This window comes from Telmatherina bonti (assembly GCF_933228915.1).
Source record: "Telmatherina bonti genome assembly, chromosome: 11".
In the NCBI taxonomy this organism is placed as follows: Eukaryota; Metazoa; Chordata; class Actinopteri; order Atheriniformes; family Telmatherinidae; genus Telmatherina; species Telmatherina bonti.
Window position 1 is genome coordinate 31,251,860 of NC_136629.1, and position 24,514 is coordinate 31,276,373.

General features: G+C 37.3%; 1 protein-coding gene across 1 annotated transcript; it reads right to left on the reverse strand.

The window, feature by feature from the left end:
* Window positions 1-1,331: 1,331 nt before the first annotated feature.
* On the reverse strand, window positions 1,332-10,146 carry sparcl2 (SPARC-like 2; the record flags this gene model as incomplete). The annotated part of the gene is made up of 8 exons (XM_079248821.1): window positions 1,332-1,396; window positions 1,999-2,093; window positions 3,129-3,241; window positions 4,606-4,760; window positions 4,843-4,961; window positions 5,114-5,225; window positions 6,451-6,523; window positions 10,012-10,146. The coding sequence occupies 8 exons, from the start codon at window positions 10,144-10,146 to the stop codon at window positions 1,332-1,334; spliced, it is 867 nt and encodes a 288-aa protein (XP_079104947.1).
* Window positions 10,147-24,514: the final 14,368 nt, after the last annotated feature.

Below are 24,514 nucleotides of genomic sequence, written 5' to 3' on the forward strand. Positions count from 1 at the left end.
TTTTTTGTTCAGACTTGTTTTTCCCTCTGCATGCCAAAGCAAACTGCATCACTCCAGTGCTCCATTCCACTTTTTCAAAGGTTCAAGAGCAAATATGATGGAATGAAAATATGTCTTTTTTTTTTTTTTTTTTTTTATCTTTATGATGCTCTTTTATATTTTTGGAAAACATGTGCTGCAGCCAGACTTTATTCCTCATTTGCTTTGTGTCAGAGTCAGAGTACTGAGATCTCTTTCCCTTCCAGTGTCTTTCTTTCCCTCCCTCTTCCTTCAGGCATGGTAAATTGGAAGGCTAATTAGTCCAGAGACACCAGTCATCCCAAGGAGTCGACCGCAGGCCGCACACATCCTCCTAGTGATGTAGAAGCACCAACACCAGCTCGGCCTCATAAAGTTGTGCATAAAACAGCAACAAACAGGCAAGAAGCAACAAGAATTTTTAGAGCAGCATGTTTTATAGATGTTAGACATACACTAAAGTTGGCAAGCTTGCGTTATGTAAGTTTTTTTTTACTTTGACAGAGGTCAAATGTTGCAAACATTCTGCATCACACTCCAAGATGCTATTTACAGGGCTGTCTGGCTGCAAAAGAAAATGTTTTGCAGCATCAAAACCTTTCTTTTTCTTGCTTCTCCACAGTTCCCCCTGCTTTCTCAGACATCCCTTCCCCCATCTCACTCTCTGTTCTCAGTCTTTCCCTCATTTCTGATCCATTTTTTATGCATTACTCCATTACTCTCAACTCCCATTTACAGTGCATTCCTTCTTCCCATCTTTCACACACACTTTCACTCTCCTTCCTTCAGAATCACTTTGCCTTCCTTCTGCCCTCATTCTTCACTTTCTAACATTACATTATGACACATTTTGCCACTTCTCCACTTCACCTTCCCTTTATTATCCCTTTGTTTCTTCTCTGGTCACGTCATCTCACACTAAGCATTTCTTTTCCCCATATCTTTCTTTCCAATCTAGTTTGTCTTCCTCTGTAGGCCAGTGCGTCCTGCTGTTTGTCTGCTCTGCTACCATCCTCCTCTTTCAAAGCGCACTAAGCTAATTTGCTTTCCAGTATTGTCTACTGCCTCTGCTCCTTTACAACACAATTACACAAATGTCAGCAAATGTAATTAGCAGTAAACGTAAATGGTAGTCGGTCTGTTCAGACATTTCATAGTCCTGTTTGAACACACACATACTGCATGGCTGCACTGAGAAATATCAGCATAAGCAGTGAGACAGTAAGTTGAGCTGCATGTAGAGATCCCAAAGTTTTTTTTTTCTTTTTGATCCGGCGGTTGTGATGCTGTGAGTGCAAAAGAGATGCAGGAGTTCATGGCTGGTTCTCATGTTTCTCTTTGCTTGTAGGACAAAGCTTGTTCGAGCCCATTTTCATTGCTGCGAAAGAAAAGAAGAAACAAATCAGTTTCATTGTATATGTGGTTTAAAAAACAAACAAAAGCACTGGAGACAATTTTCTTTTTCTTTTTCTTACATTACATAATTTTTGAAGGGAAATAATACCCATGAATTATTCAATCTAAGCTCTTCATTACCACCATTTGCTGATAGTGTTCTACTGATGGCCAGCAGCCTGAAGAGGTTGAACTAAAACGTCATATTTAAATATGAAACCTAATACTTTTCTAATACCTATTAACAACTAAATAATTGACAGTTGAACAAATAATTATACATAAATATAAATTTTTTGTGTTCTGTTCAACTTCTCAATTTCTAAACATTTTTTCTACATTAAAATGTTTCAAATTCACTGATTTGAGCGAGGAAAAATTAGATTGAATATTCATGGCAAAATCAAGCTTAAACTGTCCTGAAACCTGTAAAAACAATGACCGTACTTTTGAATTAGTGATCGAATAACTGGGAATAAAACTGTAATAATATTCCATGTTAAATTTCCAGTAAAAGTTAGGATGTCTTTGTCTCAACAGCATTTATTTTAAACATTACAATGAGTAAAAAATGAAATGACTGACACATAAAATGGTAGAACCAAGCCTCAGAACGATCCACCAGGCATGCTGTCCACTCTTTCAGGGTCACCTTTTTGTTCCTGTTATGATCACATGACCTGCAAACACAGCACAGTACATTGACTTCATAACATAGATCCTTCAACCACTGGAAGAATTTAAAAAACACACACACACACACACACATGGCTACAAACACATTCAATTTTATATTTGTATGGAGACAAAGACCTTAAACACACGTTTATAGTAGACAAACTGAAGTGAGGCTCCTCTATTGCCATTGTGTTTCAGTTTACCATGCAGCACCATGTCTATAAGGTACCCCTTCAATCTGTGTTAATCCATGGGCAGCGGGAAGCACAGTGGGTAATAAACATTATCATTGCTGGGAATGGCTTGACATTGACACAGACAGCTCTGCTTCCACAAACCTGTCATTGCCGACTGGCAGAGAAAGGGGGGTTGGGTAGAAACATGGATGATAAAGAAAAATAAAAAGCAAGAAAGAATGATAGAAAAGTCCAAATAAAGAGGATGTGTTTGTGTGTGTGTTTGTGATAGAGAGAGAGAGAGAGAGAAAGAGAGAGAGAATATATTTCTTGTAGAAAAGATTAAAAAGAGGGTTGGTAGGAAGCAGAGCGGACAAAAAGAAATGCTTGAGGGAAGAGTAACTTAAATGAGAATTGATGTGGTCATGAGGTCGGTGGGGAGGAGGACACAGGAAGCGCGGACTGGCGTGGAGCATAGATGGATAAACGCCATGCGGACAGAACAGCATGGTGGGAGGTGCAGCTTGATCAGAGCTGGACAAAATGCATTGCAGTGTGACATTTTTAACCCTTGGTGTTTCAGTAATTAGCTGAAGAAGAACATATTTCAAGAGACAGTTTTCACCATGATCCCCTATGTGACATGAGATGAGGGTAGTATGAACATATGAGCAACACTTTTTCTTCTAATTATAAACTAGGATATCAGCTACAAGGCTTTGCTATAATTGTATTAGGTTTGCTGTAAACACATGTAGCACAAAAAAGTTACATTGTGTTAATGGTATGATGGTATGTGCTTTGAGATTTTATGGAAATAAAAAAAATCTTGTAGAATTAGCTGGTAAAGACTGAACTAACTGGAAAAATGGTGTAGCGCAATGCTCCAAAGGCATCTTCTTGTAATGCAGCTTCTTCAGGTCCCTGCGGCTCAACTTGCCATCTTTGTTCTTATCCAAAATGGTAAACCTTTGCTAAAAAAGAGAGATGGAGGATGGGGGAAAAACAAGCGGAAAAGAAGCAAACACAGCTTATCATTGTTAGAAACATTTGAATCAGTCCAAACTGCAATTAATCAGATGAAATCCACCATTAGCAGCATGGCTTCAAGGAAGATACCATGAGCTGGTCCTAAAAACAAATTTCATCCCATTCAAGATCTTCAGTGGCTGAATCATAATAAATCTGGCTATCAGAAAAATGATCATTCTGAGGGCTTATTTATTTATTGCACTCATGACTTAAGGTTGTTACATACTCCATGAGAAGCAAGAAGAATGTTCTTGCTCCCGAGGCTGCAAGAACAAGAAAGAAAATCTTTATCCTCTGGTCCATTCATTCTCCACAAGAAGCTTTGTCTGCAACAGGAAGGGATCACTGCAGGCAGGGATGTCTACTTTTTTGTGCAATGAACTCTGTTATGCAAAAATGTCCAACTCATGCTTTTCTCTATTAACCACGCCCGACCAATCACACAATAATTCTCAGAGCCCCACAAGAAAAAAGTTCTGTAAGCCCGATGTACTGAAAACTGTCTTCAATCACATTAGCAAGAACGAAATGATGCCATTTTCCTCTGTTGTCCTCGAGAAAAAGAAAAAAGTTTTTGCTTCTCGTGGAGTATGTACCAGGTTTTACTCATAAAACCAATGTCATTCGGATAAGATGTTAGCTTGCTACCACACAAATGCTAGCTCTATGCAGACAACATCAGCTTAGCATGATAGTGGTAAAAAGTTAGCATTGTACCTAGCCTCCCACACTTTTTGCATGGTTAGACTGCAGTTCTATTTCTTCAGATCAACATTACTGAGAGCTGAAAATACATAAGGTATCTGTTCAATAACACCATGTATCAGTTTCATATGATCAAAATAATACATGAGTTTTTATTTAATTCATTTGAGGCCGGAGGTTAGGGTGGCTGGTAAGAGGTTATTAAGTTATCCCTGTTTCACAATCTTACTGAATAATTTAGTGATTATTGACCAAATCCTATTTATACATGGTGTTCTTGAGAGGCCCCTGTCTCAGTTTGTGGACAATCATACCACAAGCAGCAGAAGAACTTGCCACTTACATTAGGTTGTTAATATCGATCAGTCACTACAGAGCAGTTTGTGCCCCAGCACAATGGTGGTGTCTGGTGTGAAAAACAACTTTATGTTCAGTGTAATGTTATACTAGGAGAGAAAGTGATCCCTTGGCGTAGAATTCCGGTTATAGTTCTTTAGCATGATATTTTATTGTGGATATTGATTTAAGTCACGTCATCATTAGGTTGTGAATCATAGTGACTTCTTTCTTCTTTCAGTGTAATTCAAACACAAGATCTGACCTGTGCTAGCTGTGTCCTCTGGGCATGGCTGAGGCAGCTCTGGGGTAGGGCTCCAGGTGTATAAGACTCCCCCATACGACTCAGGAGCAGAAACCAGTCCAGGAGACGATATGGAAACTGGCCAAACTCCTCCTCAGAGCATTTAGCCTTGGGGACTGTTTGGGAGATAGAACTGTTTTGGAAAGCTACATTGCAAAGTGGAAACTGGGTGTCATGTTGAATATTGAGTGTGTTTACCCAGACAGGGTCCTGTGTGAGCCAGTCCGATGCGGCGTCTCTTTCTGCAGGCTTCTTTGTGAAGCAAACATTCATTCCCATAGGTCTTTCCCAGAACGCTGCACATCGGTGCCCTCTGCCTGATTGCATGAGTCAGTGCCAACATGCAAATATTAAAAATGAGGAAGTAATATTATGCTGCTGTATTTATGGTTTTATTCCCAAAGTTACTCTTTTAGAAGAAAAAAAAAGCATAAGTATAGTGAATTTTTTAATGCTGTGTGATGTTTACCGTGGACATGACTGAGGACAAACACACTTGGGTATAAGAACTCCATTTTCTTCAACTACTTGGCACCAGGATCCCATTGGGCTATAACATTTCAACAGCGCACAAAGCTTATCTGGAACAAAAAAAAAGTTTATTATTTATTTATTTTAATGAAGGTCCTCATATCAGTTTGCCCTTTTTTTGTTTTAACACTTTTTTTCAACTTCTCATTTTAAATTTGTTACTGATGACAGAATCTTGTGAGAGATATATGAAATAATTTTCTGTAAGGAACCTTTGAATGTTGAACAGTGAAGTGGACTGAAATTAAGTAATGACGCCCAAAAAAACAGATGATTGTTTGTGACCCAAACATGGAAAGCCATTTTGTTACACTGCAGAGACAGGACTTTGAGTTTGTGATAAATATCCAAACTTCTGCTCATCATTTAGACATGAGCATCATTTCCAAATTCTTTTTCAAAATAATTTAATTTAACCTGCTCTTCAAGTGTGAAGTGAAGTAAAGATCGTTTTCATTGAGTATTTTTAATTAATTCTGTTGATTTTTGGAAGTATTTGTGATACTTTTTTAAAATAAAACATACAGTACCGTTACTTTGACTTCCTTGTTTGAATCTTTACTTTACGCTTTACTTTACTGACAGGAATAAACACCTGACATGCTAAAATGTTTTAATATAAAATCTTGTCCACATTTCTGTTCCTTCCGACCTTTTGGCACTTTGTGAAAGACAAAGTGGTGAAATGATTCAACAAATTTTTTAATCAAATTTTTGCCTGCAGGGCAACGAAGAGCTCAAAGATTTATCTGTTTAATGGTTATTTCTTGTCAGACTATGAAACTGCTAATTTGGCCCACATAGAAGGTACCGTACAACCCAAACCCACATAAATTAAATTTTCTTATATGTAAAAGAAACCTATCTCATATTCTGATCAATCAAAAAGTTATAATCATTTTGAAAATCAAGCAAATAATGAAATTGTTGATTTAAGTTAATATTAGTACACGGCTCAAAAGCTTGCATCTCTTATCAGAATCCATAAACAAACATGCAAATAACACGTGTTGGCATTCAGCTGATGTATTTAAGGCAGTGCTTATTTCAGCAAGGTAATGATTCCATATCATAATGAAACACTGGTAAAAATGTCCCTGTCCTGCTTTTACTTTTCAAATATCCATTTGTTTTTCACAAAACAATGAAACTGCTTTGTCATCATCTGACATGGTTACTTTGTTCAATATCCAAATACATTTAGATTAAAAAACCTTTTGCAAATAACTGTAAGTCATGTAATTTTATGAGCATGACTCTGCTGTGCAGTCTTACCTGGCTCCACTCTGCCAATATACGGCCTCAGAGTCTCTTCAGCTTGTCTCTGTCTGCGCTGAGCTCTGCCTCCCTGAAACACAAACACACATTTTTCTAAAAAATTACCTAAAATCCCTATTAATCAAAAATGAAAGCATCATTATTTCTGTCTCAGAGGCACAAACTAAACACACTAAACTCAGCTGTAACTTTATCAGTTATTGAAAACTTGCTAACTTATTCTCAATTTCTAATCTGATTGATAAATAAAACACGTTAAGGTAAATATACTACAACAACTAGTAGCCTAAAAAACAAAAAGTTCAAGCCACTGGATTAATTTTACATCTCACCTACCTTCTCTCATATGCTTCAGTTCTAACCTGGAATTTTTATGAAACTTTGTTGTCTGTGCCAGGTCCACATCTGCCCCCAGTCTTCCCAGATCAAATAAGAAACAGGTGACCAACAGTACTGCAGCCGTGCTGCCATAACGCAGGAATTTTTATTTTAACACCTCTCACAAACAACCTTCATGACTAGAACAGGAACTAACTGAAGGAAGATCCCAAAGATTTTTTTTTCTTTTGTTTGTGGTTAAAAACATTCTCATGATGAATTATCAGGGTGAAATAAAATATTTACTGTTTATAGTTTCTAAAATATGTTCAGAATTATTCTGGCACAGATATACACAGACAATATTTAATTTGATGGACAAGCAAGACTTACCATGGTTGAATAAGGAAGGTGAATAAGGAAAACCAAGACAAGCATCAAGCTGAGATTCATGGTTCAGACATCAAATGTGCTAAAAGGGGAAAACAAGACATTTAGCTTGAAGGAGAAAACTTCAGATTTAATTTTTCTGCCATGAATGCTGCTTTTATATTAATTTTTTTCATATAAAAGCTGAGTTAGAGATGTTTTGATGTGTACATTTTTTCATCATTCCTTTTGATGAAACACATTTGAGAAAGAATGAAGAAGAAATTGTGGTAGAAAAATGATTAATTTAGCCATATCATATTCTGTCAACAGATAAATTTTCTCTTTTCCTACTGTGCTGCAATTTGTTGATAATTACAATCATTCCGATCATGTAGCAGGAAACAAAGCAACTCATTGAGTCATACAGAAAATCCTTTTCCATCATTGAGGAAACAGAGGATAGAATTACACTGAGAGAACATTCAGCTTTTGCTGGAGTTATTACGCTTAAAAAAAAAATCCATCTCTGTTTCTTACTGCTGGGAAAAGAAAAAGCAAGCTTACCTGGGGCTACTGTCACTCCTTTGTTTAGCTCTTATTCCCTTGTTAGTGCACTCCTTCTTCACCTTGTTGCCAGATACTTCTTTTCTCTCTGAGTCTTGCCGCCTCCTGTCAGGTTATGTACTTTACACAGACTGCTGCAGGAGTTTTTTCTGCTTTTTTCTCTCCATTCTACCTACATATTGTCTTCACTTTCTAATCTTAGCTAACTTACTTTTTCCTTGTCTGTTTGACTCCGTCTTTCACATTAGTTTCTTACTGAGAGCTACAAGAATTTCTAAGCAACATGAGCTGAAGACATTGTGCACATTGCTGTTGTTGTACAGAAGATATGAGCGAGAAAGAGAGGATGAGTGTTTTTAGGAGGTGGAAGGGATTTCTTTGAAGTCAGTAGTGCTCTGCTTGATGATTTACGTACCAGAGAGCACATGTGGTCATGCTTCTCACTTTCTCAATGTTTTTCTCATGTTGCAGCTCCACGTGTATGCCAGACACACATATAAATAGTCTCCTTGATGGGAAAGGCAATGAAGTTGAGCAGAAGAAGGATGCTTCTGAAAATATGAACCATCACAGGCAATAAAATAGTACAGGCTGCTCTCTAGTGGTTTAAATCACCAATAACATTGTTGAGTGTACAGAGTAAAAGAAAAAGAACATCTCAAACAAGTTGTGTGACTTGTTATATTTTCCTCTGAAGGATGAGTTTCTTTTGTGTTTGAGGTTGGCTTTTTGTTTGAGTGTTCAGAAATATCTAATGAAATAATGCTTGGAATATTCCACCACAGCAGACTATTGCATAGAGGAGGCACTGAACTGTAAACTGAGGAGAAAACAACATCAAAGACATTAATTATTAAGATCTAAGAAATACTAAAACACATACAAAGTTGAAAAACTACTACTTTATGAGGCTGTTTTATTTCTAAAGTAGCTTGGCTATTAGCTTTTTTTTAGCCTAAGTTGTAGTTGTGATCTAAGTATGACAACACTGTGTCCTGTTCACATATCTAAGGAGGGAGAAATTATATTTTTAAACACCAAAACAAACAAAAAAAGACTTCATACTCTCCCTCGTGTCAGTGATTACCCTTTTTTCAAGAAGCGCTCTGCAGCTTGAGGGTTTTCTACAATATTTGCTGAGCACTGCACACTTCTGGACAGAGATCCTGGTGGTGTTATGATGATCAGTTGGAGCCACTCTCCCAGTTTAGATGTCACAGCCTTGAGTGCTCTGATTACCTCTGGCACCACTGCTGCTTTCACTCCATATATTTTCAACTTTCTCTTTCAGCCCTTGGTGTTTTTTTTTCAGCTTCTCGTGTTCTTCCTTGATGTTGCTTTGGGATTGCTGCATCTACAACTACTGGTTTATTCTGCAACATGTCAGCCACTACAATGCTCAGTTGGTCAGCCATTCCACCTAACACTGTAGGAGAGCTACTTGATATAATTCCAGATATGCCTTCCCCTGCCGGCATTTTACACATTGTAACTACGTGTAATGCAATATGTAGCAAAAATTATGTAGACACCATTTTAAGTTACCTTTATAAAGTCTCATTACTTGACAGATGTATAAAGAGGTCAGTATTGCTAAACAAAGGGATTGTCCTTTCCTTGAAGTGTCACATCCATATGAGACTAATTAATTTAATGGATGTGAAATTTATGAAAACAAAAACATACAAATGAAGAGATCTTCCTAATGATGCATACAATGTCTGCACAGAAATAAAAAGCAAAAGACAGGCAAACTGATCAAAATATGACTCAAAATAGCATAGTTGATTGCAAAAACAAAAATAAAAAAACAAACAAACCCCCAACTAATAAATCACGTTATTTATTAGGTAAATAGTGATACATTTTAGTTAAATGATAAAGCCTAAATAAAATGAAAAAGACTTACTAAAATGATCATTGGGGAAACATAATACCGAAAACAATGTGTTATGAGACAAATCAAGCCGAGAAACGCTAAACCACTATTGATCAAGACATTATAACCATTTTTTTCTTTAAAAAAGTGCAATTATTATAAAATTTCAAATGGGATATCAACTATCATCATCATTTTTCTTTATTTCAGACCCAGAGGATCCATATCACAACAATACAGTCCTAATATACACGCACACACAGAAAACAAACAAACATAAGAAAGAAAGATCCGATCCTTGTACCTAGATGGTCTAATAGTTGAAATTTTTTAAAAACTCTATCGTCCCAGAAAACCTCTTTCATCATCTGTCTGCTGACTGTTATTCTTTATTGATGTATGGCTTCACGTGCACGAACTCAAACCACTCCATTTCGCTTATATTCTGACATCACATCTGTGGCCAGCGCTAATGCTGGGCGGACACTGTGCGATTTTGAGGGGATTTCGTTGTAATAGGAACTAGGAACCTTTGTTTTTCGTTGTTCACACTCAAGCATGTCGTGCCGTCACACGCTGACTGACGCCGACAACTAGTCGTGATTGTCAATAATCGTGGCTGACAGCAGTCGTACAGCATGAGTACACGTCGTAGGGTCAAATAGAGTACGAGGGACAAACCCGGTCGTGCAGTGGGAGCCTTTCCCCGACAGTCAGATTTCTAAAATCGCACAGTGTCCGCCCAGCATAAGGCTACAAGCTTGTCAGCTGTCACTGTTGGAAACTGCTGCTACTCAAAAAGAGACCTTTAAAAACAATTTTAGGGTAAAAGCTAATCTTAGATACAAATAGATGGATAAAACCTCTGCCGGAGGTTTCCTTCTTGTTAAAATGGAGTTTTTTCCTTCCCACTGTCGCCTGTGTGCTTGCTCAGGATAGGAGATTGAGTTGTTGGTTTCCTTATATATGCTATTATGAATTGGCTTTCATTATATTCCTGTCTGTAAAGCGTCTTGAGATGGCATTGCCGTGATTTGACGCTATATAAATAAAGTTGAATTGTATTGAATTGAAAAGTCGAGCGGTATGAAGGCAAACAACCGGTTGTAGCTTAGCGTGCAAAGTCACCCCTCGAGACCCGGTGACAGCTTCACGCTCCGCCCAGCAGCGGGAAGAGGGAGGATGTCGGAATGACAAACTGCTGATAGTGTGGAGTCAGACTATATACTCTGTTTTGTTTGCTCTCCTGCCACTTTATCGTGTGCGGGTTTGGCATCGTTAATATAACCGTTTTTTGCTTATTCACGTTGGCGTGTCGCTCCGCGGAACTATATTTTTGTCGGACAGTTTCTCGGTACATTGACAGCTTAACTAAATGTTGAGGGACACAGTCGCTTCGTCTTTTATTTAACCATTAAATGTTGAATGGGAAGGCGAGTTACTCTAATTTTTGTACGTGTATTTTTTGTTTTAGTTTGCACAAAGTGTGCCAAGCTGAATGTCGGGTTAGTTTATTTGTTCGGCTGTGAAACACTGAAGACAGAAGCTCGTCACCGAACTTGTGTGATGAATACAGGCTGTGGATTCGGTTTCGTCAACCTTCAACATCGTGTCTTTTTTTCCACAGAAAGTGAAAGATTAGTTTCTTTAAACATGCCATTTACAAGAAAACAAACAAGTGGAGTGTTTGTTGACACAACGAGGCCATGAACACGCTTTTTTAAGCGGTATAGTTCAGGTAAGTGCGACCATATTTTACATCAGCTTACACAAGATCTGTTATTTACAACTAAAACTCTTCACAGTATTTTCTATATTCATTATTAAATGTAGACGGCTGCATATATATATATATATATATATTTATATTTGTACAGGATACCGTGTTTGCATGATCAAAACAGTAACTTCAAATAAGCCTGTGATGAAGCTGTTCGCAGTCTTCCTCAGTGTTGCCCACTGAGGCAAAACAGGCCATATTTTCCTGCAGCATCACCCCCCTCCAGACACACACACACACACACACACACACACACACACACACACACACACACACATAGCCATAACATGTCCTGAAAGAGTCATTGTAGCATGAAAGAGGTTGAGCCAGCCTTTATATAATGAGCTCATAAGGACATACTAATTATATAACATAGTAAATCGTGCACACTGGTCTTATAGTGTGGCATTTTGAGATTTTACTACTTGGTGAGCCTTTCAACCTTTGCATGCTTGAAGGGAAGTTGACTAACGTACACTATTGCTATACAATATTGCTAAATGCTGTTTGTGCATATGTCATTAAAAGCAACGAAGATAACTCACACTATCATAGAGTTAGATTCAACAAACATAAGTTAAAATGAAACTAAAGTTTTTTATAGTGTGCCCAGATGACAGCTCTGCATAATCATATTTATATACCGCAACTGAGGTTGCTCAGTCTTTACCATGGTGTCTGAGTATGCATGTGTGTTTTATTTTAAGCTGTGATCTATTACAGCCCAGACAGTGTAAAGCGCCATAGCATCGGCACACCACTGCATATTAGGATAAGACATGACTGATTGCCCTGAGCGTAAGTGAGATGGACGCTTCTGTGGTTTTCCCCAGTGTTGGGGTGGGGTTGCACACATGCAAATCCATGTATGTGTTCCTCTGGCACCTGTTGGCTACACTCCTGGAGCGCCACCTTGGCTGAGGGTGTGTTTACAGTCTGATTCCTCCCAGCAACAGCTGACCGTCTACTGTGTTCAACTGCTGCTAAAGACCACCCAAAAAGCCGTTCAATACATGAGGGTTATTCCAGTCTGTGAGTCTAATGTAATTTCCCTTTCTTTGCACGTGCCCTTACAGTTCATAATGTGGTTATGTGTGAAAATGCACATTATTCTAAGTGGATTGTAGTCATTTTAAGATGGTATGGTGCCTCATTAAGGGTACCCTTAAGGCAGATAAAAGGTTAAAATGTGCTTTCATCTGGTTTTAAGTGGCTGTTTTCAGCAAAGAGAAGAGTTGAGTCATTTATGAGGCAGTGCCAGACATCATAGAGTGAATTAGTCAGCAAAGAGCAAGGGGAGTTTTTAAAAGCACTATCTGAAATGAAATTTATACAGTCATCATTTTCCTTCTAGGTGTTCTACGTTATTATTTTTCCTGATCTCAGTTATTAAAGCACTTTAGGTTTATAAATCTGTTTTTACTGCAATAAAACCTCAGAGATGTCATCCTTTTGAGACGATAGCTTCTCATTGTGTGCGTTGTGATGTTGTGCTCAGAGTCGTATGACTCGACTTGACTTTGACTTTTATCCTCTTTGCCCTCTCCTTTCTCTGCATGTGGCCTGTCATTTGAGCTATACTTAGCCACGCTTATCAGCGCTCTCATCCCAGTCGGTAAGACCACAGATGTTTAAGTCTTGGAATAGCTCAGTACACCGAGTGAAGAGAAGATCTCAAATACAGAGTCAGAAACTGACATGATGGTGTTCTTTAGAGATCTGTCAAAGCTGATATAATAAAAATATTTTTATAGAAATGCTCTTTCAGGATAACTGTTTATTAGTTTACATTTTTATCTTGACAGGATTACTGTTAATACAATTAAGATCTGAAGACAACTGTAATATGTTGCTATAGGATCAGTTGGACATAAACAGTTTTATGAGATAGAAAGAATTTTAATTAAATAATGCAGAATCTAATTTAAATTTATATTAAAACTTATCTCACATGTTTAAGGTGATATGTGACTATTTTTTTTTGTATTGCGTACAAAAGTTGAGCAGTATTCTTGTCAGTCAGTCAAGTGTCTGGGTGGACAACCAGTTAGTAAAAAAGTTGGAGTGGTGTGTGAATTGTAAATAAAAGATAGCACTATAAAAGGAGTGTAAATACTTGTTAAAATGTATAAGCTAATATTTTGTTCACAGTAGATCATAAAATTTAAAGATTGCTGAAATGATATGGCCCTGCGATGGACTGGCGAGCTGTCCAGGGTGTACCCTGCTTTTCGCCCCAAAACTGTTGGGATAGGCTCCAGCTTCCCCGCGACCCTTCATTGTACAAAGCGGTTAGGATAATGAATGAATGAATGAATAAAAGGATATGTTGTAGTATTTCATTCAAATATGATGAAATCTTGAGTTTGATGGCAGCAACAAGTCCCACAGTTTTAGACAGGGTCGACCATAGGCTGTTAAAAAAAAAAAGTGCTGTTACAAAAAAAATGGCTGGAAGAATGTGTTGAAGTTAGGATAATTGGATCAATAGTGTGATTGGATGTGACAACAGTAACTTTATAGAGGCAGAATTGCTCTGAAGTAAAAATAGCTTGAGGCTCAGCAATGTGCAAAAAGCTGAGTACAAATTGTTGAAGACTTTTTTAGAATAGTTTTTTTTTTTTTTTTATCATCTACAATTTACAGAATCATCAAAGGTTGTGAATGTCTGGTGACATATCTGTTTACTAGAGACACAGCTCTTTTTTGTAATCATTGTTACACGCCTAGGATCTTTGCTTCCTGCAGGCACCGCTGCAATAAAACAAGCATAAATCAGTGCATGGGGCCAGAAATACTTCTAAAAATCATTGATTGTGAAGACAGCTTACGGTGGCGGCCCTGAATGCAAGTTAAAGCTCTGATACAGAGCAATCTGTGAACATGAGCTAGAAACGTATGTCTTCTTTGGGCCAAAATGAATTGAAAATAGATTGGGGAAAAACTGACTGATATGTGGTCATACAAAATTAATTTGGACTTTCTTTTTTAAAAGAATGACTGCTACATTTTCCAGACCAACAAGCAGTGCCATTTGGCTTGTTATCAGCAATTACTTAAAAAGCCTGTAACTGTAATGGTATGGGGGTCCATTACTGCCCATAGAACTGGCAAATTGCAACATGTGGAAAGACAGTTCCAGTCCTGAAAGATTTATAGTGGTTTTACAGCAGCATATTCTCCCATTAAGAGGATGCATCTTTCAGGGATGACCTTGTATAATTCAGCAAGACAGCTAAACCACATATTGTGTAGTTTGGTGATTATGTTCAGCGATCAGGCTTTCATATGGTCATCTGTTATTTGACCCACAGAGTGTGAACAGTGAGCTTGATTCATCTGACCCTTCTGTAAGGCAGATGCAAACATGTTGTGTAAGAGTACACTCACATTTGACAGGTTTGTTCAATTTAATGAACAGTTTCTCTGTCAGTGTGAGTCAGTTGGAAGAAATGTAAGGTGTCATCCAAATTATGTTGTACATTATAACATTCCCAGCCTTTTAGTCTAAAAATTAGGGGTGCAAAAATCAAATATCGGGATTTTTTGCTTCACAATTTAAAATTGGATTTTTTGTTAAAAAAAAAATCCATTTTTTAAAAAAGATTGATTTTCTTTAAAAACATAAATAAATAAATAAAATAATCCTTTATACATTCAATTTTTTTTATTTTTTATTGTTTTCATTGATCTTTTTACTTGTCTTCTTGGGCATTATAGCAGCATAATGATGGTGTGTTGTTTTTTTCCTGATTGAAATCAAGAAAAATTGCTACCAATTTGTACATTTTTTGTTTTTGTTTGTAGTCTACAAAAATCAGCAATATTGAGGAATCATGAGAATCGCAATTTAAATCAAATCAGCACCAAAAAAAAATCTGAATCGAATCGGGATGAAAGCATACAGCCACAGCTTTGCTAAAAATACATGCATACTGTATCTGATGATGATGTGCTAAACCCAGTAAATTTAATTTTAAACCAAAAACCAGGTAATATGCATTCAGAGTGAAAGCATTTTCTATTTTCACTAACTATTTTCATGTGTGACAATCACCATCTTGTTAAAGAATCATAAATACTGTATACATTAAATTCATTCAACTCTGTGACAAAGCTGCCTTGTCACTGACACCCACACCCCCAACCACCTACCTGACTGTGTTCCGGATCGTCAGGCCCAGCAAATCTCTCACAGTCCCACGTAGCTGCTTTAGTTCAGTTATACCACCTGTCAGGTAGCAGACTAATAGGGGTGCACACCTATTGGTTTTGCTACAAATACTCGGAGCAGGTTATGGGTGGGAAAACTACTGGGGTGTCATCTTCATCTGCTGGGGGGTTGGTGAAAACTGGGTTAAGAGGTTTACCTGTGTTTTATGGCAATGCGGCAAAGACGTCATCGTCCCGTGACTAACGGATTTTCAGAATAATACACCGTAGTATTATGTTTATCTATGTTTATCTGTGGAAATATGTATGGGGTTATGTTCATGAACTTTGTTGATATGGTTTCTTTGGGTGGCCGATATATTGTTGGGAAATTTGGGGGAAAATCCCATTTATTTGTAGTAATGGGAAGTTGATGGGAAGGGGCGGGGCGTTGTGTTTTTAAGACGCTCATTCAGAGTGGACCGGGGCAGAGTGTGAGGAATTAGTCGGAGAACTTGGTGTGAGTAAATAAAAAGTGTTGATGGTTTGCAGAGTGGGCAGCCATTATAAATATAAACTTGTAAATTGTGTAAATAGCTGGCTGGTCACTGTAAATATCACTGCACTGTGGAGATTGATGCGCACAATAAAACCCACATCAGAAAAGGAGCCACGACTTCGCCACATCATTGTACAACGAACAGAACCCCGTCACAAACTCATAAATGGAGAAAATGATAACTTGAGGTTAGGGGGCTTATAATACATGAACAATGCTTTGTCTTCTTATCACTGTTAGCATTAGGTAATATAACTAGTGTTAAACTTTCACTTCTATAGGTCACAGGGTCACTAGCTTTAAAACCTTTAAGTCTCTCTGAATAATCTGTCAAGGCTTTAAGTCATGTGATGAAGTATTTATGTGAGAAATGTCAACAATGTTGGAGACTGTGTGTGTTGTCAGGAGTTTTATTTCACTTTTATATTTTCTGGACGAGCCCTGCTTTGTCATTGCTTATTATTTTTTGTAACCTGCTTCAGTTAGCAAACTTCTGCACAAATATGTATGACGACATGTTATTTGCATGATGGCTGAAGCCTTTTGATACTTCAGGTTGCAGTAACTTTTGAATGAGTAAGCATAGTGCGTTCAAAAGCGAAAACAAATGCTGTCTCAAACGTAGACTGACATGAATGTGATATTTAAAACCCGGGTTTGCATAGCAGACTCAACTGCAGCATTATCTGATGATGGCACATCATGCATTTCATTGTACCTGAGTAATTTACATAAGTCGCCGCATCTAAAATATCTAGTATGTAAATATTTTATACCACAGGGATCTTTCGATGAACAGAAATTTTACACTAATTATCCAAGGCAGTCTAATTTTCTCTCCTTATTTATTTATTTATTTTATACCATGGCCTGTCCAGCAGCATTGCAGCAGGATGATCGTCTGGTTGCTGTGCCAAACAAATTTTCTTTATTTTTAAAATTTATTTATGAAACTGACAGATGAGACAAAAATAAGACTGTGATGAACCACAAATAAGATAAAAAGACGAGCCAACCAGCTGCTACACCTGTAAGAAAATGCAGCAGACAATCATCAGGAGCACATGATTGAAGACAAATTTGAAAATCATGAACAGCATAGAAACAAACACTCAAAGTGTGTGTGTATTTTTTCATTCTAATTTCATTAGTTGGTTATTTGTTTTAGCCTCTAGGATGAAATTTACACAAAAGCACCGCACTTTATGAACATTAACCACCAACTAAGATCTGATTGAATGTGATGATTCTCTGATGTCTTGTGGGATTGTCTACCAATTTCCTATTTAAAAAAACAACAAAAAAAAAACCAAACCAAAAAAAGATTGTAGTGACAGGAATAAATATGTATTAACAAGCATAGGCTGGTAAACTGAGTGGAAAAGAAGGAGGCACAGGAAAGAAGGAAATGAAACAAATAGGAAGTTGACCTAATAGCATTGTGAATTGTCCATTTACAGAGGGTAATTCCATTTAGGTCATTATCTATTAAAAGGTTGCTCGTCAGTTTTACTGTAAGTTTTTTTTTTTTTTCTTTTCCAGATTCTCCTTAGTGTATGTGTTTTGGGAGGATTTTTTTGTCCAATGTCATAGGAATGACTAAGTCAGATTAGAGTTAACAAGGTTGCATCAAAACAAATGTTCAGCACAATATTAAGAAAAGCTGAACAGGCTTCAACAGATTGTCTTGTACATGAAAGGTACTATACAAATAAACTTCCCTCTGAACTAACTTGCATATCATTATGAATATTTGTTGATATGATGGCTGCTGTAATAGCCATGAACTCTGCAGATTACCTTGAGTAGAGAATGTTATTTAAATGTGCTTGTATTTGTTTCACGAGGCATGATATAATGCATGTGATGATTACTACACATTGTGCAGTATACCTTTATTTAAATACAAATGTATGCTTTCTATCATCCTTTTAGGGTCTGTTTTGTGTTATTGCAAGTTTGTAACATTTGTAGAGCAGATAATAAAATGTGCAAAAATACACAACTTTCTCTGTGCCTGCCATTTCAGACAGGAGTTTTTAGGCTTCATAAGACTTGTTTATCTGATGTATTTCTATGAATTCTGAGCTGCAGACAGATTTAGAGAGTGATCCCACCTATGCTTTTTCCACTGACAGGGGTTTGTTCTTGATCATGTTACATTCTTTGTTGATCACGTTTTGTCTTTAAAATCACTGGAATGTTTAAATGAAAAACCAAGACCACATTTAGGATTATAGAAACAAAAGGCTAATATCAGCCTGTAATTGCACTTAGAGGAATTTTAGCTTGGTGTTTACCACATTTCCGATCTCCCTGTATACATTTTTAGTTTAGTGGTTTTTTATTATGATCTTATGCCAGAAAATATTTTTGGGAAGTGCTTCTGTCAGATCTAATCAGCATCAAACCTCTACGAGTGTAATTTTGTGGTCAGCTGGATTTAGTATGAATGGTCCAAATCCAACCCGAGCTTGCACAAATTACTGACTGGTATTTCTCCTGCAAAAATGGTCAAAAACAATGGGAGTTAATAAAGACAATTCATTTGTAGCTAAAGACAGTGTAGCATGTTGTAAGCACAAGAAGCTAATACAGTAGTTTAGTGATCTAGTATTTTGGATTTATGTTAAATTTGCGAGATTTCTATTATGATTTTATAAGTCCATTTTATGAGGCTCCAAACTATCTGTTTTTGGAAAAACCACAAAGGTTTGGAGCAATCTCTGTGTTTTCAGTGCGTTGACAATCTGCTGTGGCAGGTTCTATTCACAGACAGGCACTGCTGTTATTGTGACTTATTTTTAAATCCTATTCTGTTCAGATATTTGAACCGCATGCTTCAGCAGCAGCACTGACCAGTATGAACAGCTTTAATGGCCTTGCTGACATTGATTGATACCTTTAATGTTGCACGGTGACACTTAATAGCCTCTATTGTCCTTGTGGTCAATCAAATGTTGAGGATTAAAAGGGGGTGTGAGATGTACAGCAATCTCACACTGGTTCAAGTGAAGGTCATGAGTGGTGCCGGGAACATATGGTGAAATGCCTGCCTTTGTAAAAACAAAAAAAAAAAGATAAAATGCTGTGGTGTTTGGGTTATCATGATAATGATGAGAGTGGACATCTGGGCTGCTAAATAGAAAGGCTGCCAAGAATTTCGCTGCTAAAAAGTTGTGTAATTTTTCGGATGAGTCATGGCACATTATAAAAACGATGTAACTGTGTCACCACAAAGTTTCTGTGTCGTGACTGTGCAGTTGTTATGACTCATATTAGCCCACGTTTTCTGTGACAGCATGTTTCCTGAGTATATTCTGTATATCTTGAGTTAAAATATGCATCTCTTTCCACAATTCAAAGGCATATGGTAGAACTTATTTGTGAGAATAAGCACTCAGAATCCTCTTCTTTGTACTTTGTACCTGGCACGACTGTAATTATGTAGAGGCATAACAGTGTATTTTAATTGAATCATCTATTCAAAGCATCGCAAGCAAAATAAAAAAAAAAACAAATTAGTCTTTAGAAATCCTGTGTTTAGCATTTAGTTCTGCCTCTAAGATAATGAGTGCTGTTTCAGACTCCATGCTGTGAATTATCCAGGCAAGTGACATCACAGACACTACAGGATACCTCGAGGAGCTGGCAATGCGAACGTGGGTTTACTGCCTGCATTTGACAGAAACTGCTTGACTGATAGGAACCAGTGTGCTGTCAACTTAAAATAAAAAGCAAAAAGAAAAATTAAATTCACACAAAATCTTCATGAGAAACACAAGAAATAGTTTCTTTTTATACACAGGGGCGTTTAATGCAGGATCTGCCACTGTTTATCCCCTCTGTTGGTTTCATGGTGCATTTGGCAAGATGCATTTAATGCTAGCTTATTTGGATGTGTCTCAGTCTTTTTACTTAGTTTGATATTGTGACTAAAAGAAGTAATTCAATTCACTGTCTAATAATCTGTTAAATTATTATAAATTCTTTTTTTTTTTTTTTTTTTTTTTTTGGTGTTTTTCTGAGAGGACATACTCTCTGACTTGCTGCATGCAGGGTGGGGTTTCTTATTGATGCCCTATCAAATATTAATGCCCTCGTGAAGGCTCTCTTCTCTCCACCCACACACTCATCCTCACACATCACACAACTCGCATTACATACACACACACTCAGGCACACATGCGAGACCAGAGCCAGACAGCCGACAGCACAACCTCTGAAGTGTTTTCCTTTTCCTGTGCGCTGCTCTCTTTCTGTGTGAAGTTCTACTTTCTAGTGTAGATGATGGAAGAAAACATAGTGCAGAAAAACCTGTGTGGCTCTCATCTTGATGATTGATGATTGAGTTTTGGCATGAAAATGATTGCCAAATCAACAGAAGTTCACTGAGTTAAGGTAATGTTTTCTAACTGTCTATTCTGTGGTACATCTCAGGCAATTGAAACATAAATACAGCTGATAGATGTAAACATGTAAACTTCTCTTTTCTTTAATCAATGTTTTCTTGGTGTTCAGCTCCATTATAAAACCTGCAGTGCATACTTAACAGAACAGGTTGCCACACCTACTTTCTCCACTTTTATCCATTCATTGTTTCCTCAGTGGTTCTGTCATTTGATCTACCACAGTTAGTTTACAACATTACAGAGCTCTTTATGCTGTCTCATTTGATTAGCATCTTTTAGCACCAGTATGGTCTGCTCAGTACTGCTTTCTCTCAATACACATTTGTCTAGCATCAGAGCTGCCTTTTATCCCTGTCTCATTCTATTAGCCTGCTCTAATAGCACTCAGTTAATCTCTTCAGGGAGAGACTGTGTCCCACAACTGCCCTGTCCAGATGCATGGCCTAGTTATTACTCCACTGTGTCACTGCACTCGGTCAATACATGCAGGGAGCACTATGGTTGGGATTCAGTGTGCTATAATGTTACCTGGGTTGGATCTGATTTTTAAGACATATTAAAGCCTGTATAGTATTTTTCTGATTATGCGTCTGCAGTGTGACTGGTTAAGACAAACTTTGAAGATATTTTTTTCTTTTTTTTTTCTTCTTTTTTTTAACTCTTATCCCACTTGTGTGACTTTCTGAGCCACACAAAATCGAGAAATTGATCCATTCATTGAATGGCTTTGTACCACGAAAGACAGATTAACTAAGATGAATAGGAAGAAAATGTAGAAAGATAAATAATGTACAGAGAACACATATAAGATGGGGCCATCTTCCCAATCTTGCCAACAAAATACAATTTCTAGAAAATGATTGTCATCTGTTTTCTCTGCTCCATCTTTCCTTCCTCTAATTTCTCCCACTGCATCCTCCTGTTTCCTATATCTTCGCTTTTATTTTAAAGTCCAGGTTGACTTGAATTGCTCAGATGCATTTGGATTTGAAATATCTTTAGTTATTATTATGGACATTGTTTAGAAAATTAGTCTACAAATGTAATTTTAAGCTATAAATTACTTTTTACAAGAAATGGCCCCTATGAAGCTACCACAGACAAAAAAAACAGTCATGCTTTGTAGGTTTTCAGTGTGAACATTTTCAGATTATTCTAATTTAGTATGATTTTATAATTCAATTCCAGATAAGATGCGGTTCAGGCACTTTTTTTTTCATAGTGGCTTCAGGTAAAACTACCTGAAGGGCTCTATGATACCAGAAAAATGCATAGCAAACTGTAGAAAAGCTGGAAACATACTGTTTTTCTTTCATGATAACTTTAGATTTTTTATTTTACATATAATCTATTTTTTCATAGTGGCCCTTATGGCTTATACTTAACACTTACAAAAAACTATTTGTGTTTTAAAATACCCCAGTTGCCGTTTTGTGTCTGTAGCATGATAATGCAGTTTGAGACAGCCACCGTTATGTTTTTGTGGAGAAAAAAACCTTGTTCTGACTTCAGGTTTGCTAACCCAGTTTTAGATATCTTTAATTATTCATTCCTGGTCTTTGGGACCCCCTGCTCTGAATGTTTTAGATGTTTCCTTACTTTGACACACTTGACTGAAATAACTGCCTCACTAGCAGATTTGCAAATAACTTGATGACCAGTTCAATTAATCTTAATTAAGTGTGCTGGAAATGGAAGCATCTAAAACAGTGATCACAAACTCACCATCCTGCTGATTTTTGAATCAGGTGTTCTGCCGCAGGGAAACGCAAAATCCTGCAGGATGGTAGATCTCGAGCATTGGAGTTGGTGACCACTGATTAAAACATTTATGACAGGGGTCCTGATGACCTGTACTTTGAAACACTGACTAAACCCAACCAGAAAATGTTGCTATATATGTATCATAGGTTGCTAGAGATTGGGAAAAAAAAAAGAACTGATGACTTCTGACTGATGGTTTCTTGACTTACTACTCTGTATGGAAAGATGGCTCTGAGGCTTTGCAATGATAGGGAACAATGAGCACTGGGAGATAGGGACAGACTGACTGAAGAGCAGGAACCAGGATTTACTGTGTGTAGTAAAGCACCTCCATTCATGCGTGGCCCCAGTGACCCAATAGATCACAGCCCTCAGGCTGTCATATCCCATCTGCGTCCATCCTGTTACTCCTAAAGAATGGATCACTGTAAGTTTTTTTTTTTTGGTTTTTTTTTTTTTTTTTTTTTTTTTTTTTTTTTTTTTTTTGGCATGTGCAGTGGCGCATTGGAAGCTCTTTCAGAGATGAGCGACCACGCTATATTCGATCTGAGTTCTTAGCTTACCTGCTTCTCTGTCAGGTATTCTCCACCCGCTGTCCTCTTAGTTGGAAATGCAGCAAGGCCATATACCCTCACTGTCAGACAGAAATAAAGCTCTTTTTCTCTGTATGACACAGAGTAAGAAGAAGATGTCATCTCACTTTACTGTTCATTTCACACGCAGGGATTGCTGCTGAGGTGCTGAGCTGCTGGGCTTTTGGCCTGGAAGATGATTTCTCTGAGGGAAGTCTGACTGTAGACTTGTCTCTTTGGTTCTCAATATCACTCAATTTAACAGACTGTCTCTCACTTTCTGTATATCTCATGTCTCCCCACTTTTCACCCTCTCTTCCACTTGAGGTCACTGCTGTTAGTGTCGGTCTTGTTTAGCAGTAAAACCACAGAAAAGCTATTTGATCACTGCATATGAACAGATGTTTATCAGCCCTTCTGTCATCATACTCGCATAATGCTCTTCTTTTTTTAAATATATATTATGATGTTTTCATTATACATATAATCCAAACATCATTTTGAATGTTTTCGTTACATTACATTATAAACATGGTATTTTTAAGCAGGCCTTAATGTTAGTCAAGCTTTGGTTTATCTATTTACAAGGGGAGGGCTACACCAGATATGAAGGTCTGACAGATGGCCGAAACTGTTTACCTCTGGATGTGTGTCACTGTCAACATCTTCATCTTTTATTTAGTGTCTTTTCAGACACTACATGCAAATTTGGACAGAGATTTTCTACAAACTTTAAGCAACTTAAGGTATTTCAAGCAGCATTCCCCTGAGTATCAGAACCAAAACTTAGATATAATATATACAGTAGATGTAAAGATTACATACAGGCTTACTGGTTAGGGAGATTATGGCTGTGCTAATTTGTTATTAGAAAAACATGCTTTAGTGATAGTCGTATCCTGTAGCTTCTCTAAAGTCACCCAAAGTTTAATTTTAATTTAGAACAAGAAATCCTTTCCATGTAACTTATGTTGATATAATTTTACTAATGATGCTGAAATTACAATGTTTATATCTCACCATTTCATTTTTTCTGATAATTACAACTGAATCTCTGATATGACACAAACAGACTGAATAGTCTGATTTAGTAAATAAATAATTTCAAATACTTGAATGATGAGTACAAATGCCAGCAGTCTGGACATATATCTTTTGTGACTTCCTGATGAGAGAAATGACCCAGATAAATGAACTTTTGCTTCCTTAGTGTGTGTGCTGCTGTGTAAGTGTTCTGTCATTGTGAATTTGAATGAATCTTGAAAGGATCTGGGGAAACTGACAGTTGTGAAAACCCCCAATCTACCCATTAAGCACGTAGACACATAGTCACTACCCCCTCCCCAGGGCAAAGAGGCTTTGGTTGCCCTGCCTGCACATGTTGACCTGATTTTGTTTGTGTAAGTCTGTGTTTTGTGCTTATACCCATGTGTGTATATGAAACAGATTAGGATAACCAGACACTTCTGTGGCAGTCATGAGTGGTTCTCTTTGATTGTGGACAAGTGCATCTCTGCATGGGAATGTAGGGCAAATGGGATTTTTATTTAAAAAAAAAAAAAAAAAAAAAAAAAAAAAAAAAAATACAGCACCCACCACCCATCTCTTCGAAATCTGATTGAGTTATTGCTCCATTCTCTGTATTTGTGTCCTTGTGACAGTTTGTCAAGAGGTCCACTCTTATGAGAT